The sequence below is a fragment of the Ursus maritimus genome, unplaced genomic scaffold (assembly GCF_017311325.1).
Source record: "Ursus maritimus isolate PB19 unplaced genomic scaffold, ASM1731132v1 scaffold_35, whole genome shotgun sequence".
Lineage (NCBI taxonomy): Eukaryota > Metazoa > Chordata > Mammalia > Carnivora > Ursidae > Ursus > Ursus maritimus.
Window position 1 is genome coordinate 11,076,504 of NW_024426119.1, and position 15,588 is coordinate 11,092,091.

The 15,588-nt window shown below is 48.9% G+C and overlaps 2 protein-coding genes across 2 annotated transcripts in view; both read right to left on the reverse strand.

Annotated features, from left to right (window-relative positions):
- Positions 1–3,003, reverse strand: part of SQOR (sulfide quinone oxidoreductase) — a 45,066-nt gene extending 42,063 nt beyond the window's left edge. Inside the window, exon 1 of the mRNA XM_040620533.1 lies at positions 2,885–3,003. The gene's annotated coding sequence lies outside the window, so the exon portion shown is untranslated. The remainder of the gene's footprint in view (positions 1–2,884) is intronic.
- A 443-nt stretch (positions 3,004–3,446) lies between these two features.
- The window catches only part of BLOC1S6 (biogenesis of lysosomal organelles complex 1 subunit 6), a 37,511-nt gene continuing 25,369 nt past the window's right edge, over positions 3,447–15,588 (reverse strand). The window contains exon 6 of the mRNA XM_040620538.1: positions 3,447–3,671. Within this exon, the coding sequence (XP_040476472.1) occupies positions 3,615–3,671 (57 nt within the window). The 3' untranslated portion in view covers positions 3,447–3,614. The remainder of the gene's footprint in view (positions 3,672–15,588) is intronic.

The window sequence follows — 15,588 nt, forward strand, 5'->3', positions numbered from 1 at the left end:
TGAGGGGGAAAGGGAAATGCAGGTTCACACGCAGGTACTCAAATGGGAATACTTGTTCTCCTAACTCCTTAGATTGATCTGAGCTGTGAATTATTGCAGCACAGAATGACAAAGGTATAACCAGGCCTGCCCCTGCTGTCTCTTCCTCTTCTAAGAACATCAGTCATATTGGATTAGGCCCCACCCTATGATCTCATTTAATCTTAATTACCTTTTTAAGGGCCCTATTTCCAAATATAGTCACATTCCAAGGCACTGGGGATTAGGGCCTCAACATATGAATTTTGAGGGGACACAATTCAATCCATAACACCATTAGCCCCAGTGTGTTCTAAATTTCCTACTCCTTTCAAAGTTCTCTTCCCATCTTGCTGCCCCCAATTTAGCACTTTTACAAAATAAACCTCAGGGCTGGCTGGCTGGACCTGCTTTTCATCTTCCTGTTCCCATCCACATTTGTTGGATTACACAGACTTTTAAGGCTGGGAATTAAGCAGCAACTAGTTAGGGAGCACATGGGTGGCTCAGTCGGTTAAGCGTCTGATCTCAGGTCATGATCTTCGGGTCCTAGGATAGAGCGCCCCACCTCAGGCTTCCCTGAGTGGGGAATCTGCTTGTCCCTCTCCCTCTGCCCCTCCCCTGCTCATGGGCAGGCTCTCTCTCCCCCACCCTCCCTTAAGTAAATAAATAAAATCTTAAAAAAAAAAAAAGAACTAGTTGGCTTCAAGCCTAGTCTGGGCAGCTTCTAGCAACTTCCCCCCCACTGCTGCTATGTACCAAGTCTTCAGGGTCAGAGAGGAGTTACATAGTGGGTGGTGGGGCAGGGAAAGGTAAGAAGAAAAGAGGAAAAAGAAATGTGCATCTATGCCCAAAAATGCCTCATCATGAGTCTGTCTCCATTCCCTATTAGACATTTCCTGTGTTACAACATATCAGATTAACAAGCCTAGACACAGGAAAGATGGAAGAGAAACCGTTCTGCAGAGGAATCCTGGTTTCCCAACAACATCCAATTTCATTTTCTCTGGCAGAACACCAGCCACACAGACCCACTCACACAACCTATCAGCCCTGACATCTCAAACACTCCAACTCCAGATGTGTTAATATATTTGTTTAGCCCGTTAAAAAAAAAAAAAAAAACGCCCAAATTTTAAATAGTCATATCTCAAATCACCAGCTGTCTCCTTAATGAATTTCGGGTTTTCTAGATGTAATCATAAGCAACCCTCTCCAACCCACTTATTCATTCAATAAAGATTTATTGAGCACCTTCCATATACCAGGACTGGGGATACCAACGATGATGGCCATAAGCTTGAGGGAGGGAGACAGGTTCTAATAAATGGTATTTATTTCACACCTCTGTGCCAGGTATGGTGCTAGGTACTTAAATAGATGGGAAGACACAATTATTGCCACTGTGCAATGAAAAAGCTAAGGTGGAAAGAAGTTCAAAAGCCAAGATCATGCTGCTAGTCAGTGGAAGTGTCAAGACCACAGCCATGTCACCTGACCTCTGGGAGTGCCCTTTCCACTCTGCAGGATCTTAACCTGAGGCCTGTGAACTTAAATGGAAAAAAAAAAATCACATCTTTATTTTCACTAATCTCTAACTGAAATTTAACATTTTCTTCAATTATACATATAGGCAAAAATCACAGCCGTATTAGTAGTACCTATGATTGCCACCAATAGAAATCACAGGCGGTGGGGCACCTGGGTGGCTCAGTCAGTTAGGCATCTGCCTTTGGCTCAGGTCACCATTCTGGGCCTCCAGCCCTGCCTCCGGCTCCCTTCTCAGTGGGAAGTCTGCTTCTCCCTCTGCCCCTCCACCCTGCTTCTGCTGTCTCTCTCTCTCTCCTGTTCTCCGTCTCTCTCTCAAATAAATAAAATCTTTTTAAAAACAGCACAGCTGTGTTCTTGTATCACAGGTGTTGCCTATATCTTGAAATACTGTTTACCTGCATTACTACTTCAAAATTATGGTAGCTATTAGATCAGCTGCTGATCTTTAAAGCATTAGGCTTTCTTTAAAGCACATACACTACATTATAAATTCTTTTAATATTTTGATATGTGCTTTGGAATAGTTTCCTTTATAATATTCAGCCTTCTATTTTATAGCTTTAAAAGTATTGTTCTGAGAAGGCATCCTCAGTCTCCCCAGAACGGCCTGCCGAAGGGGTACGTGGCACAGAAACGGGTCAGAACCCTACATTATACAACGAGAAGCCCAGCTCTCCTCACTATGTCTTTGAGCACGAAGCGAGGTGGGGATTTTCATAATTAAGAGAGAAGAGCAAACGATAAGAGCCCCAATTCCACCAGAGAATTCTTTCTCTCCTTTCCACCAATTCCCGTTCAGCACGTGTTCTAAATGCTTTCCTCTGCTTGCTCTAGCCGAAGCTGATTCCTCGAGTGTCCCCCTCTGTCCGACGCGCGGCGTCAGTGCATAACTGGGTCCCCACTGCGGGCAGATGGGCTGGTGTCAACCTCCGATCCCTGAGACCGAGCACTTAACTCGCGTCCCGGGACGGCGCTAAGTGACATATTCAACAAGTGGAACGCGTCAGAAATTCCCACACACCAAGACCACGGATACTTCGGTTTTCAACCGCTCCTCTCAGGTTGGCCTCTCCGCGCCCCCGAAACCCGACACTCCGGGAAGGAAGCACGAGCCCCCACGGCCAAGCTCCAGACTAGGGCAGCAAGAGCTGCGGGTGTCGCGCGTGAGCAAGGAGGGTGAAGCGCGATGGTACGCGCACAGTCCCAGCTGCGTGGGCAGAGTGGCCCAACAACCAGCCTCTGGCGTGACCTCTGTCCCCGCCCGGTCCCCCTCCCCTGGCCGAGGGCCCGAGATCGGCCGCCGGAGGCCTCTTACCCAGGGGCGAGCGGAGCTTCCGGCCACAGTGTTGGCGCAGCAAAAGCTGCTGCTCCCTGCCCCGCTCGCCGCCTCGGCTGGGGCCCCGCCCGCCCGCCTGCCCGGCCCCCGGGCGGATGCTAGAGGCGGGGACAGCGGGGCTCCCCCCAGGAAAGGTCCGGAAAGGTTGTGCCGCTGCCCCGCCTGGCGCCCCAGCCCGACCCCGAGGCCAAGTGCAGACGGCACCCGGGCTTGGAGTGCGCCCGGAGGACAGAGCCAGGGACGCGGGTCCGGCCGGCCCGGGGCGCTGCCCGCCGCGGCACCCTGGCCCCTACGCCTAGCGCTCTCCGGAGGGCGGCGGCGTCCTCGCGCGTGTCAGCGGAGGGCAAGGGGGCCACCTGTTACGCCCGCCCCCCTTCCCCCACGCCCTCCTGCCCCACCCGCTCCGGGCGGCGCCGCGTAACTGGGAGGGGCAAAGCGGAGGCCGGGCACTGGATAAAGGCCGGGCAGTTTGGGTTGGGTCCTCCCGGCGTGCTTCTGCCGGTTCCCAGCACGTCCCAGGAAAACAGTTACTCACACTTAACAGATGAGGCCACCGCGGCCCGGAGTAGCCCAACGACTGGCTTCGGTAAACGCTGGAGCCGCTCTCTTAGCTCGGGGAGCAGGCTGGGGTCAGCGGGCTTCAGCCTCTGGCCTTCACACCGTCTGCCATCCTACTTTCACGACTGGACGTTTTCAGTTGGGTGCTCTTTCAACGGAGTTGCAAAGGGTGCATGGGCGGTTCTCCGCAAAACAGATCAAGCAGCACCTTAGTGTAATAAATATAGGGTGTCCCAAAAGTCTTACTACAATTTTAAGCTGTTTAAGACATTGAAAACTGTAAGATACTGATGAAAGAAATTAAGAAGACACAAATGTAAAGATAGTTCATGCTCGTGAGTTGAATTAATGTCGTTAAAATGTCCATACTACTCAAAGCAATCTATAGGTCCGATGCAATCTTTATAAAAATTTCAATGACGTTATTTTTCCAAAAAAATAAATCAAATAAAATTTGTATGGAACCACAAGACCCAGAATATCTACGGCAATCTTGAGAAAAAAGAACAAGGCTGGAGGCATCCTGTCTCACCTAAGACCCCTCCTTCTCCTTCCAAGAAGAGCAGTGACTGTAACATCAGACATCCAGGAAGGGGGCTAAGAGTTTACTCACTCACTCATGCAATCCCTCTTTCAACCGCCACTCCCCAGTCCCTGCCTACTATGTGTCACGGAAGTCCTGTGCCTGCTCCCTGGCCCTACACTGTTGACAAAACCTGACTTGTGGGGCTTGCAAAGTAGTAAAAGTGCACTTGCAGAGATGGGAATCTAGGAAAAGCATCACTAAAGGGGGGGGAAGAGGAAGGACTCGCACTGAAAAGAACACAACCCAATCCAAGAATATTTAAGAGAAGGAAAAGCAAACTGACAGTGCTCTGGGAAGACGTGCCGGCTCCTGAGCAGGCAGAGAGAGCCAGCACAGGAATGGGCAGGAATAGGGAATGGAACAGAGAAAGAGACCTCTGGCGAAAGAGAAAGGGACGGTGGGAAGGAAGGGCACGTAGAGAGGCTGTTCCTGCAAATGGGCAGCTTTAAATAGCAGTCTCTCCTTGGCTCCTCAGCAAGCCCGCACCCTCGTCCCTGCCCGTTCTTCCCTGGGTGGATGGGCAGCTAGCGAAAAAGCTCAGTCTCCAGCCCCAGCACACCCACCCTAGCTGAGAGCGCTGCAGGGGGCAGGTGACGTCCGCTTTGGAGACCCTGCAGTGACCTCTAGGGGGGCTGGGGACGGAACGGTTCCTCCCGCGTCTGCACAGTGCTCATCCAGCCAGACCTCCGGGCGGTGTCAGAACCGCAGCAGGGTGGGCAGACAGGGCATAATGATTGTGTACTACGCCCATTTTTTAAAAGGCAGCCCCAACATCTCCCAAATGTGCTGCATATCAAATAATAACCAAAATTGCTATCGGGCTCCAGGCTAGCTAGTTTCCCCATCTGTTACACAGAAGATGAAGTTGTTTTTCAGACCAGAAGCACTGATGTGTATGGACGTTCTTCACCAACTCCAGAGGGTTCTATCTCAATCAGCGCTCTTGGTCCCAAGCAGGAAACAAGCTCTGGATACCCTACATAGAAAAGGGCTCTTAAAGGCTCTCGGGGCTTCACGGAACCATCAAAATGAAGAAGTGATGATGGCAGGAATCAAGATGGCTCTGCAGAATCAAAACCCAGAAAGCACAATACCGTCCGGCGGCACCAAGAATGCTCCCACTGCCCTGACAAATGACACAAATATAAAGGAAATGAGAATTCGAGTCCTCGGTGGGAGTGTCCACTGACCAAATCTATGTCAAAGGCCAGCACCGTAGCTACTGAAGCAGAGGGAGAGCACGTTCGGTCCCTCTTCCACCGGTGTTCTTTTTAATTCACATTTGATAAGCACTGGGAGGGCTCGTAATTCAAGGAAAAACTCAGAATTTGGGGAGAGTATGGTGATCTAAGGCCTTTGTGAACCCTGAAGCGGGTAGCAATTCTCATACTCGCCCATTTACCACTTTTCTACACATTTTGAACACCACAGGGAGCTCTAGGGGGCTATGAAGTTGCAACAAGCATTGCCCTGGTGGGCCTGGGGACTCCCACGGTTCCAGATGCAGCATGAAGAATGGAGGGAACTGGGGCCTGGTTTGTGGTAAGTCTATTAAATTTAGTTGGGCATTTGACACAACCCTGAAAAGGTTGCTGCGTGCCTGAAGAGAGCAGTGAGTGGGTGAAAGCAAGCAGCCTTTTTTCCAAAAGCCAAGGGCATTAGCCCTGGGGCAGCCAACATCCAAGATCCAAAGGGGGCCCTGCCCAGGGTCTTTCTCCAGGAAATACCACTTTTAGGCTTGTTTTCTCTCTCGCCTATGCTCTACTTTTGTCCTTTCTTATGTGCATTCTCTCTCCTGACACTGATTTCTCGCTTTTCTATCCGGAGTCTCTTTCTCCCCCAGGAGTTTTAACCTCTACTACCACCTCATGCCCAAAATACAGCCTTGTCAAACAGGAGAGAAGTCATGATTAAAATGGAATAAAAAGGCTTAGCCGCTATAGACCCTGTATTGCCCATTTGCAAGCAGGTCATTTTGTGGGTAAGCGGTATCATCCAGCTGGGACCCAGGAGACAGAGGGCCTAAATTGTTCCTATTGTTGGGAAGAAAACCCTCAAAGTCATGTTGAAGGGTTTGTTACGTACATATGTGATAGGATAGCAGGATTAAGGGGCTGTGTTAGTCTAGGCATTGTGAGAAGCAGATGCCAGTACAGAATTAAACATGCAAGGATGTTATTGGGAAACTCTTGCGAGAGAAAAGGAGGGAAATGGAGAAAGTTGGGATAACCATCAGAGTACGATGCAAGTCTGACCCTAAAAAAGGAGAGGGAAGAACGGTTGAATGGAAGCTTTCTAGACAGTTGTGTAGTCTAAAGAAGGTTCAGCAAAGCCATCAGGCCAAAGTCAGCTATTAGGGGAGACCTATAATCCCCCAGGCAGAGCCAGCTTAATGAGATTGCAACCTGTACAGGGCCCATACCTGGTTTAATGCTCTGCTGTTGCCATCTTGAAATTCTTAATAAAATTTGAACAAGGGGCCCTGGGCTTGCCTTAGTCTCCCTGCTGAGCTCAGGCATTGGCTAGGAGCAGCCCATAGGAAGCACACTTTGGCAAAAATGTGGCGGTGGAATTCAGAGTGAAGCAGCTGAGGCCTTTGTTCGGTTGTGTTCCTGTTGTTGGGAGAGCTGTGAGGCATGGTCTCCTGGCCCCCACAGTCCACCTCCGGTGCACATAGATCTCCTTCTGCACAGAGGTGCAGAAAGCAGCTCCTCCGTGGGCCTCCTGGCCTCCCTCCTGAGGAGCAACTGAGAAGAGGGAATTTACTGGAGGAACGACAGTCCCCCAAGATCATCACAGTTGATCCCAAGGCCACAGTGAATACTCACCTTCTCCCTTCTCCAACATCCATTCCAAACTCCTTTCAGCCTCTGCTCTCACCTTGGCAGGTCTTGGGACGTACCCAGTGGTGTGACCCAACCTTTATTCCTGATTTGAACACTTGATAGTCATTGCCTCCCTTCTCAGACTCGGTGGCTGCATGTGTTCTAGTCACAGTTATAATGGGACAAGGGAGTAGCGGAGGTGCCCACATGAATCACCGGAGTTCCACACATACTCCTCCTGGCCCCCACGGTGTAAAAGCAGCCCCCCACCCCGCTCCTGGTGATCAGGTTCAGTTACTCCCGCTAGTGTGGCAACTCCCCTCTTGCCTGCCTGTCCCTGACACAAATCTCCAAAGTGCCCTGTCAGCAGCCATAACTTCTCATTCAATGGGTCCTTCGCTGTGCCTCTGGCGAGGGCGTTCCAATGGGTCCTTCGCTGTGCCTCTGGCGAGGGCGTTCCCTTTGGGGACCAGGCCCCTCAACCATGCAGAGCCCAGGGTTGCAAGGAAAGGAAGCACAAATCCCCTGGGGGTCATGAAGAATGATGGTAAGTTAGGCCATTCCTGCTTCCAGCCCTTGGTTTTCAGAGCCTTGTATCCTTCTTACTGAGAACACAGCACTGTATAGAGGGCTCTGACTTAATAAACACACACGCCATGTCCTGAAGGGCAGGCTCCACCGTTTCAGGGTGCTCTCTCAGAGCTGGAGCGCCTGTGTGAGTGCAGAAGGCCATTCCAGCGGTCTGCCAGACCAGCTACCTCTGCGTGGTGCGGTATAAGACGGAACCAGAGGATCTCATGGTTGTGATCCGCTCCTACCCCTCCTCCACTTGAAGGACAGCCCCTGGTTGGACACTCTGCTAAATGGGATTCCATACCTGTGGATGAGACGCTTGTGCCTCCAGAGCGAAGTGTTGGCTGAGACTGTGGGCGGGGAAAACAGACATTCAATTGACAGTTTGCTTCAGGGTTGACTCTCCAATCTCCTGTCGTAATACGGTCTGAGAGATCTGGGGCTCTCGGATATCCAAGAGAATGTTACGCTGACCCATGTCACTGATGACATCCAGTGACTGGAGAGGAGGAGCAGAGGGGCTAGAGTGCTGCAGGCCTCGATAAAATGCATGCACTTCAGAGGATGGGAGAAAACTCTATGAAGAGTCAGGAATAGGCCATTTCTGTGACTTTTTTAGAGTTCTAGCGGTCAGGGGGTATTCCGGGATATCCCCATCCGAAACAACAGACAAACTGCTGCATCGTACCGTCCTGTCACAAAGAAGGAAGCGCCTTGCAGACCTCTTTGTGTTCTAAAGGCAACATATCCCACCCTGGGGATATTTTCTGGCCCATCGGGTGACACAGAAGGCTGCCAGCTTCGAGCAGAGCTGAAGCAGGAAAGGGTGTTGCAAAAGGTTCAAGCCAGTGCCGTCAGCCCTGCCGGCTGGCCCCCCATGGTGCTCGATGGGTCAGTGGCAGGAAAAGATGCAGTATGGCCACTGGACAGAGCTGTGGCTCCAGCAGACCCGTCGTAAACTGGACTTTATGCACAACCTCCTTTTTCACCTTGTCCTCATAGGCCCCCCTTCCAAGGAGGCCATGATGCTCCTTTGGGTCTCTCTGGAACAGTGTCAACTCAGAACCTTCTGTCCAACAGTCCTAGTGTACAGTCACCCAAGTAAGTGGCCATCGGGTCCTTTGAGGAAGGACGGGGGGATTACTGCAGTCTGTACGTGCCAGAGTGTTGCAGGGCCCTTCCTCCAGCCGCTTCTTGTCAGTGGGATCCAGGTCTCAAAACTGACTCAGTCAGGGAACTGGCAGAGATCATGACTTGAAGTGAAGTGACTGCCCTCAGCTTCTTGCTCTTCCAATTCTGCTTTTTTTTTTTTTAATACATAAGGGATCCGTAAACAGCCCATGAACCAAATCAAACCAACCACCAGTTTGCGTAAAGGAAGCGTTTTTGAAACACAGCTACACGCATTTGTTGACAGAGCGTCTATGGCTGCTTTTGTGCTACGACACCTAACATTTACTACCTAGTCCTTTACCAAAAACCTTTGCTGACTCCTGTCACAGATGCTAAGCAGCATGCTTGCTGACTGCCTATTTTGCCCCCAGATGCAAAACCGACACCACGCTCCATTACCCATCACTACAACGCGCTGCGGGCAAAGCCCACTGACTGTCCCCCAACCTGGCCTTCTGGTGAGTGAGGTAATTCTGGCCTTGGGGCTTCCAACAGTTAGGTGCCACTCCTGGCCTCGATCAGTCTTCACATATGCTAACATGCTTAGTTTATAATCACATCTCAGAATTTCCACCATCCATGGCCTGCGAAACTTCTTAGTGACATTGGTGCCCCTCTTGGCAGTGTGTCCTGTGCATTCTCATGGGACATATTCTCTGTGGGTCTTCTGGCCTTACATAAAATACCCTTCCCACATGCCCACTTCCATCAACTGACCTCTTTATTCCTTCTTGTACTGTCTGCCGGGACGAAGAAGAAAAGGAAGTAAGTCTGGGGGGGGAAGCATCCTAAACTGCTGAGCAGAGCTTCAGTGATGCCAACCGGGAGTCCTTTAGCCAAAGCTGACCATCAGGGGAAGGCCCATCTCTCCCAGGAGCAGACCACTGGCTAGGAGCAGCTGTGGGAAGCCTGCCTCCGTGCAAACGCAGAGAGGCCTCCAAGCATGGCAGCTGGGGCCCTAGGTCGGGTCCCCGTAGGTAGAGGTGTGTGAGGCATAGTCTCATGGCCACGACGGGAACAGGGTGGAGGGGACACAGCCTGCTTTAAATGCCAGCCTGCATCCTTAATATCAGGTCTGACTCGTAAGGTGGCCCAAGCTGCTGCTCAGTCTGTCAGCTCTCTCGGGGAGTGGAGGGTTGGGTCAGTGAGTAAGAGGACTCCAGGAGGGACTGCAGAGATGGAAGTGACTCGTGTGCCTCACCTCCTCCCCTTACCATTACACTTTTAACCCAGACGGGAAAGGGGCATCTGCCCTCATTCAGAACAGTCTCTTCTCTGCTCCCCTGTTCTCAGACGGTACGTTGTGGACCTCAAGGTTTGTCTGCGGCCCAGACCATGAGGCAGTCAACAGCCAGGAACATCTCATCCGAGACAAATTCATTTGCCTGGATGTGGCCACTGCACTGAACAGAGAGGCTGGTGCCACTATGAAGTGAAAACAACAGTCCAGAAGCCAATGCTCCTTGACGGCCACAGAACATGAGGTGTCTTATGCTCGGTCAGTCATGCTGGAAAAGTGTCAGGGTGCACCTCAGGTCTGCATGCTTACTCCCAAGGGAAACTCAATTACTTAGGGTCCTGCAGTGAGCAAACCTGGCCTCCAGCTCTGGCTGTGCTCTTCCCCCAGAGCTATTGCAGTACAGAAGAGATAGAGCTGAGAGGCAGGCTGAAGATCCAGAAATGCAGGCTCAGCACGGCAACATCAAAGGTAGCTTTCCTGGGGTGGTGGTGGTGGTGAAATGTCTCAGAACAGCCGTACTGGGAATGCCCTGGCCACTCCGGAGTTTCTCCTAGTGGCTTGGCTTGGCTTCCGTCAACTCCAGCATCGTTACCATCTCAAGCAAGGCTCCTGAGCCACGTCTCACCCAGTTCCAGTCTCTCTGTTGCTTGTTTCTATCAGAGAGGTGTGGAGCTTCGCGTTGGTCTAGAATTAAAACAGCCTCGCAGGAAAATCAAAGAATTCTGTGCAGTCTTTCCACTCGCCTCTCTCCTAATGGAGAAACTCAGGCCTCCTCCACTTCCATTCTTCCAATATTATCAGAACGGATTAAGAGAACTAGCAGATGAAATGGTATATCCGTGTAACTCCCTATCATTGGTATAGTTTCATCAAAAGAGTTAAGGTAGGGGCGCCTGGGTGGCTCAGTCGTTAAGCGTCTGCCTTCGGCTCAGGGTGTAATCCCGGAGTTCTGGGATCGAGCCCCACGTCAGTCTCTTCTGCTGGGAGCCTGCTTCTTTCTCTCCCACTCCCCCTGCTTGTGTTCCCTCTCTCGCTGGCTGTCTCTCTCTCTGTCAAATAAATAAAATAAAATCTTAAAAAAAAAAAGTTAAGGTAAAGCTCTTAAGTTCTATTATTTATTTTTTTAAAGATTTTATTTATTTGAGACAGAGCGAGAAGACGAGCAGGCAGTTGGGGCAGAGGGAGAAGAAGAAGCAGGCTCCCCACTGACCAGAGAGCCCGATGCAGGACTCGATCCCATGACTCAGGGATGGTGATCTGAGCCGAAGGCAGACGCTTAACTGAGTGAGCTTCCCAGACGCCCTTACCTTCTATTATTTAATCTGTTTCTAGGGTCTCCAGCCGAAGAAAATTCCCCTGCAATGCAGTAGCTTCGGGTTTTTCCCTGAACCAAATCCAGCTCCACCACTCCTCCCCATCTGTAAAACGGCAGTAAGAATCCAGTGTTCCGGGGATGACCTCCCGCCACGCTGTTACAGGTAACAAGTGTAAAGCAGCACCTGGCACACGACAGATGCTCTGCAGAACTGGGCCTCTGAATGTTAGGCCTGAGAATAAGCTGCAAGTATACTGGGATTAGAAATCCAGCCAGGGATGAAAATACTCTAAGAAATGGAACAAAACAAGAGAAAAAACCAAGAAGCAATGAGAACAGATGTGTGGCTGACAGCAGGCCTGCGCCTGGGTGCCGGTCATTGTCTTCTTCCTTGAATTCCTGGGTGAGCAGGTGTGGAGATCATACACTCCTAAGTAGCACCCTCATTATTAAATTAGATCGTGCATATTAAAACACTCTGAGGGGCGCCTGGGGGACTCGGTCGGTTAAGCATCCAACCCTGGATATTGGCTCGGGTCATGATCTCAGGGTTGCGAGATCAAGCCCTGGGTCGTCGGCGGGGGGGTCCATGCTCAGTGGGGAGTCTGCTTCTCCCTCTCTTTCTCCCTTTGCTCCTCTCTCTCTCTCTCTCAAATAAATGAATAAATAAAATTAAAAAAAAAACAACTTTGAAAAACATAACATGCTACAGCCACCTGAAAGATGACGACGATGTTAGGTGCTTCTAGTTGCAATGAATAGAGATTTGTTGAGGTTACTTCAGAAATGGGAAAGGTAGGAGATGGGAGGGGGTACTGTAAGATATCTGTGGAAAATAGTAAACTTAGCTCAGCACTCAAATCCCACAGCAACCTAAGAGCCTTCTACAGGAAAATTGCTTAGGATCCATGGCATTTTGAGGGGTCTGATGACCTTGTCCCCTTTTAGAAGTGGAAGCTCATGGTTCCCTACTCCTCACTTAACACTCAGCTATTCTCTGTCTGCTTCCGGGCCTTCTTATTTCTCCTTCAATGACTAAGGGGCTGATTCTGAGTGAGTATTCTAATACATATTCCCAGGACAGTAATTAACGAAGCTAGTGAGATTCTCTGTAGTTCTCATTTAGGCAGAGTTTTTCCTACCAGGCTAATTTTTCAGCAACTGGACTATGGGTTGGCTGCCTTTGGGTCAGGTGGCCACCCCAGACCAGCTGAGGCCCAATGTGGAGGTTCAGGGGAATAAAAACACAGAACTTGCCCACAGCGAGTTCTTTGGCCTGGAATGTTTTTCTTAGAGCAGGTTGCTGAGTGCGGGTGATTACATGATTGGAAAAGGAGAGGAAAAAAAAAAAAAAGCCCTCAAGCCCAATATCAAACTAAGATTCAGGGTCCCTGGCTGGCTCAGTTGGTAGAGCATATGGCTCTTGATCTTGGGGTCATGAGTTTGAGACCTATGTCGAGAGGTAGACTGTACTTAAAATAATAATAATTTTTAAAATAATGTTTTAAAAAAATCAGACTCGAAAAGTTAGAAAAGTGTAGTTGTAAACTTTATCAGACGTGTCACACCGATTACTTTCAAACACCTCACTGTTTAAACAAAAGTTCAGACCATACAGAAAATCATGACATACTTGAAACTATAGTTGAAAACACTAAGGCCAAATCAGACAGAGACAGCACTAGAAGCCGTAGGACGAGGGGAGCGAAGAGAACCACACGATGGCAGCATTACCCCATCTGAGTTCTATCGGGTTACAACTCAGAATGTGTTTGTCTGGTGAGCCCACTTCCTTCCCTGAAGCTGGGTTTTTTTGTTTTGTTTTTTTTTTTTAAGATTTTATTTATTTATTTGACTGAGAGACAGCCAGCGAGAGAGGGAACACAAGCAGGGGAGTGGGAGAGGAAGAAGCAGGCTCATAGTGGAGGAGCCTGATGTCGGACTCGATCCCGAAACGCCGGGATCACGCCCTGAGCCGAAGACAGACGCTTAACGACTGCGCCATCCAGGCGCCCCCTGAAGCTGTTTTTAAGGGACAGGAACAGCCCGTGGTTGACAGAGAATGTAGAAATCTAAACAGCACGTTCATGATTTCTGCGCTCATTTGATTTCCAAGATCTGGCTATCACGTTTTTAGTCTAAATGATTAATGGAAGCAGTGACTTGGATTACCCGAGGATTATAGGCTCCCAAGCCATGTTTGCATTGCAGAATTTAATCTTTTTATTGTCATATTCCTTATTGGACACTTATGTAATCCAGTTTCTTATTACAGCTGTTTTCAATATCTGTATCTCTCTCTCCTACTAGATTCAATTCAAGCTCTTAACTGAGGTTAATTTTCTGTGGCAACTTGGCTGTACCCTAGTATCTACATATTTGGTCAAATGTCAGTCAAGATGTTGGTGCGAAGGTATTTTTTTAGACTTAAAGAATGCCCTCCATAATGTGGCGGACCTTAATCAGGTGAAAGGCTCAAGAGAAAAAGCCTCTAGACAAAAAAACTAAGGTCCCCTAAGGAAGACGGAATTCCCTCCAGACTGCCTTTGCACTCAAGCTGCAACATCAGCTCTTTCCTGGGTCTCTGACCTGCCAGCCTGCCCTGCAGATTTTGGAATTACCAGCCCCCACAATCATGGGAGCCAATTCCTTAAAAATAAATCTTTCTCCTCTCTCTCAACACACACACACACACACACACACACACACACACACACACACTCTTTTAGTTCTGTTTCTCTGGAGAACCCTAAGACACCAACTACAGACCAGGCACTGACTGCACCATGGAATAAAAAGATGACAACGAAGTATCCTTGATCTTGAGAGACATGTGAGCACATAACTAATACTGTAAATGCAAAGGCAAATGTATTATTGAGTACCATAAAACACAAGAAAAAAGAAATTCTTTAAGAAGTGGTTTGGAAAACCATAGATGACATTTGAGCTGCAAAGAATGAACAGGTGTCTCAACAGGCAGACATAACAGGATGAGGGACCCCAGGCAGCAGAAACCCAGAGAGCCAAAATCAACATGTAAAAAGGGGCAAAATAAGCACCAGGGCCCCTGTGTGACTTCAAGATCCTCTAACATCCACCATTTCCCAAGCTCTATTTTGTTTTTATGTGTATATCATAAAACCTTATCACTTACAAAGCCAGAAACATTTACCCAAACTTACAGTTTAGAAAACTGAGGTACACAGGGATCAAGCAAGTCCAAGGCCCCAAAACAAATCAGGAGTAGAAACCACAGCAGTCTGACCTCAGAGGCCACAAGCCCAACCGCTACATTCCTAACGCCCCACACACTGTAGTCTGATGATCACAGCAGAGCCAGAATGTTCAGGTCTCTATACACATTTTTGTTGCTTAGGATTCCCATATGCCCTTGCACAGTGTTCAATATACTTTTTGACTGTCTTTTCAAAGTTCTAATAAAAGTCAAGCCTAGAATAGGAGTGAGCAGCACCCATGCATGCTCAGAGATGTTAAGCCCCATCCTTTTCGAGACTGGAGCACTGCAGGCCTCCTGAAGCATATTAGGAATACACTTATGATCTAAACCAGAAAGAACTGCGAGCTACAACCTTCTCTCCAATTTCCAATGAAGTGACAGCAGGGGGCGACCTTATCCTAAATAGGTGGGTTTTATTACTTTATTATTCTGTACGTGCCTACCAGCTTCCCTCTTTTCAGGCTACACAGGTCTGCCAAAGATCATTACTTTTCCCTTCTACTTCAGTCTTGCCCTTCCCTTCTCTCTTTCTTGATTATAATTCCCACACTGCCCCAAATTTTACCTGTCTTCTCTTTGATTGCCCTTCCTTCACACTGTGTTTCTTTGAAATTTTTGCTCTAAGTGCTTATTAAACTAGTTATTAGGATTGTCTCCCTTGACTACTCTCTTTACCCTTTTAAGGGCTTCGAACCAAACAAACCTAGTCTCACCCAAATGCTAATCTGAAGACTGGATGGCCTCTGGCCTCATACATGCAAACAGAGCTAAAACAGTATGAACGTACAAGAGAACAAATCTTAAATTATCTGGTTAATCTGTATAAACACAGTCTTTGAACAAATACACAATATAGGAACTATCTGGGTGCCTGACTCGCTCAGTGGGTACAGCATGCAACTTCTTTTTTTTTTTTTTTAAGATTTTTATTTATTTATTTATTTATTTGTTTGTTTATTTGAGAGAGAGAGAAAGCGTGAGCAGGGGGAGGGAGAGAGGGACAAGGAGACTTCCCACTGAGCACAGAGCCCAACACAGAGCTTGATCCCAGGATCCTGAGATCATGAACTGAGTTGAAGTCAGACACTTAACCAACTGAGCCACCCAGATGCCCTGAGCATGCAACTCTTGATCTCCAGGTCGTGAATGAGTTTGAGCCCCAAGTGTGGTGT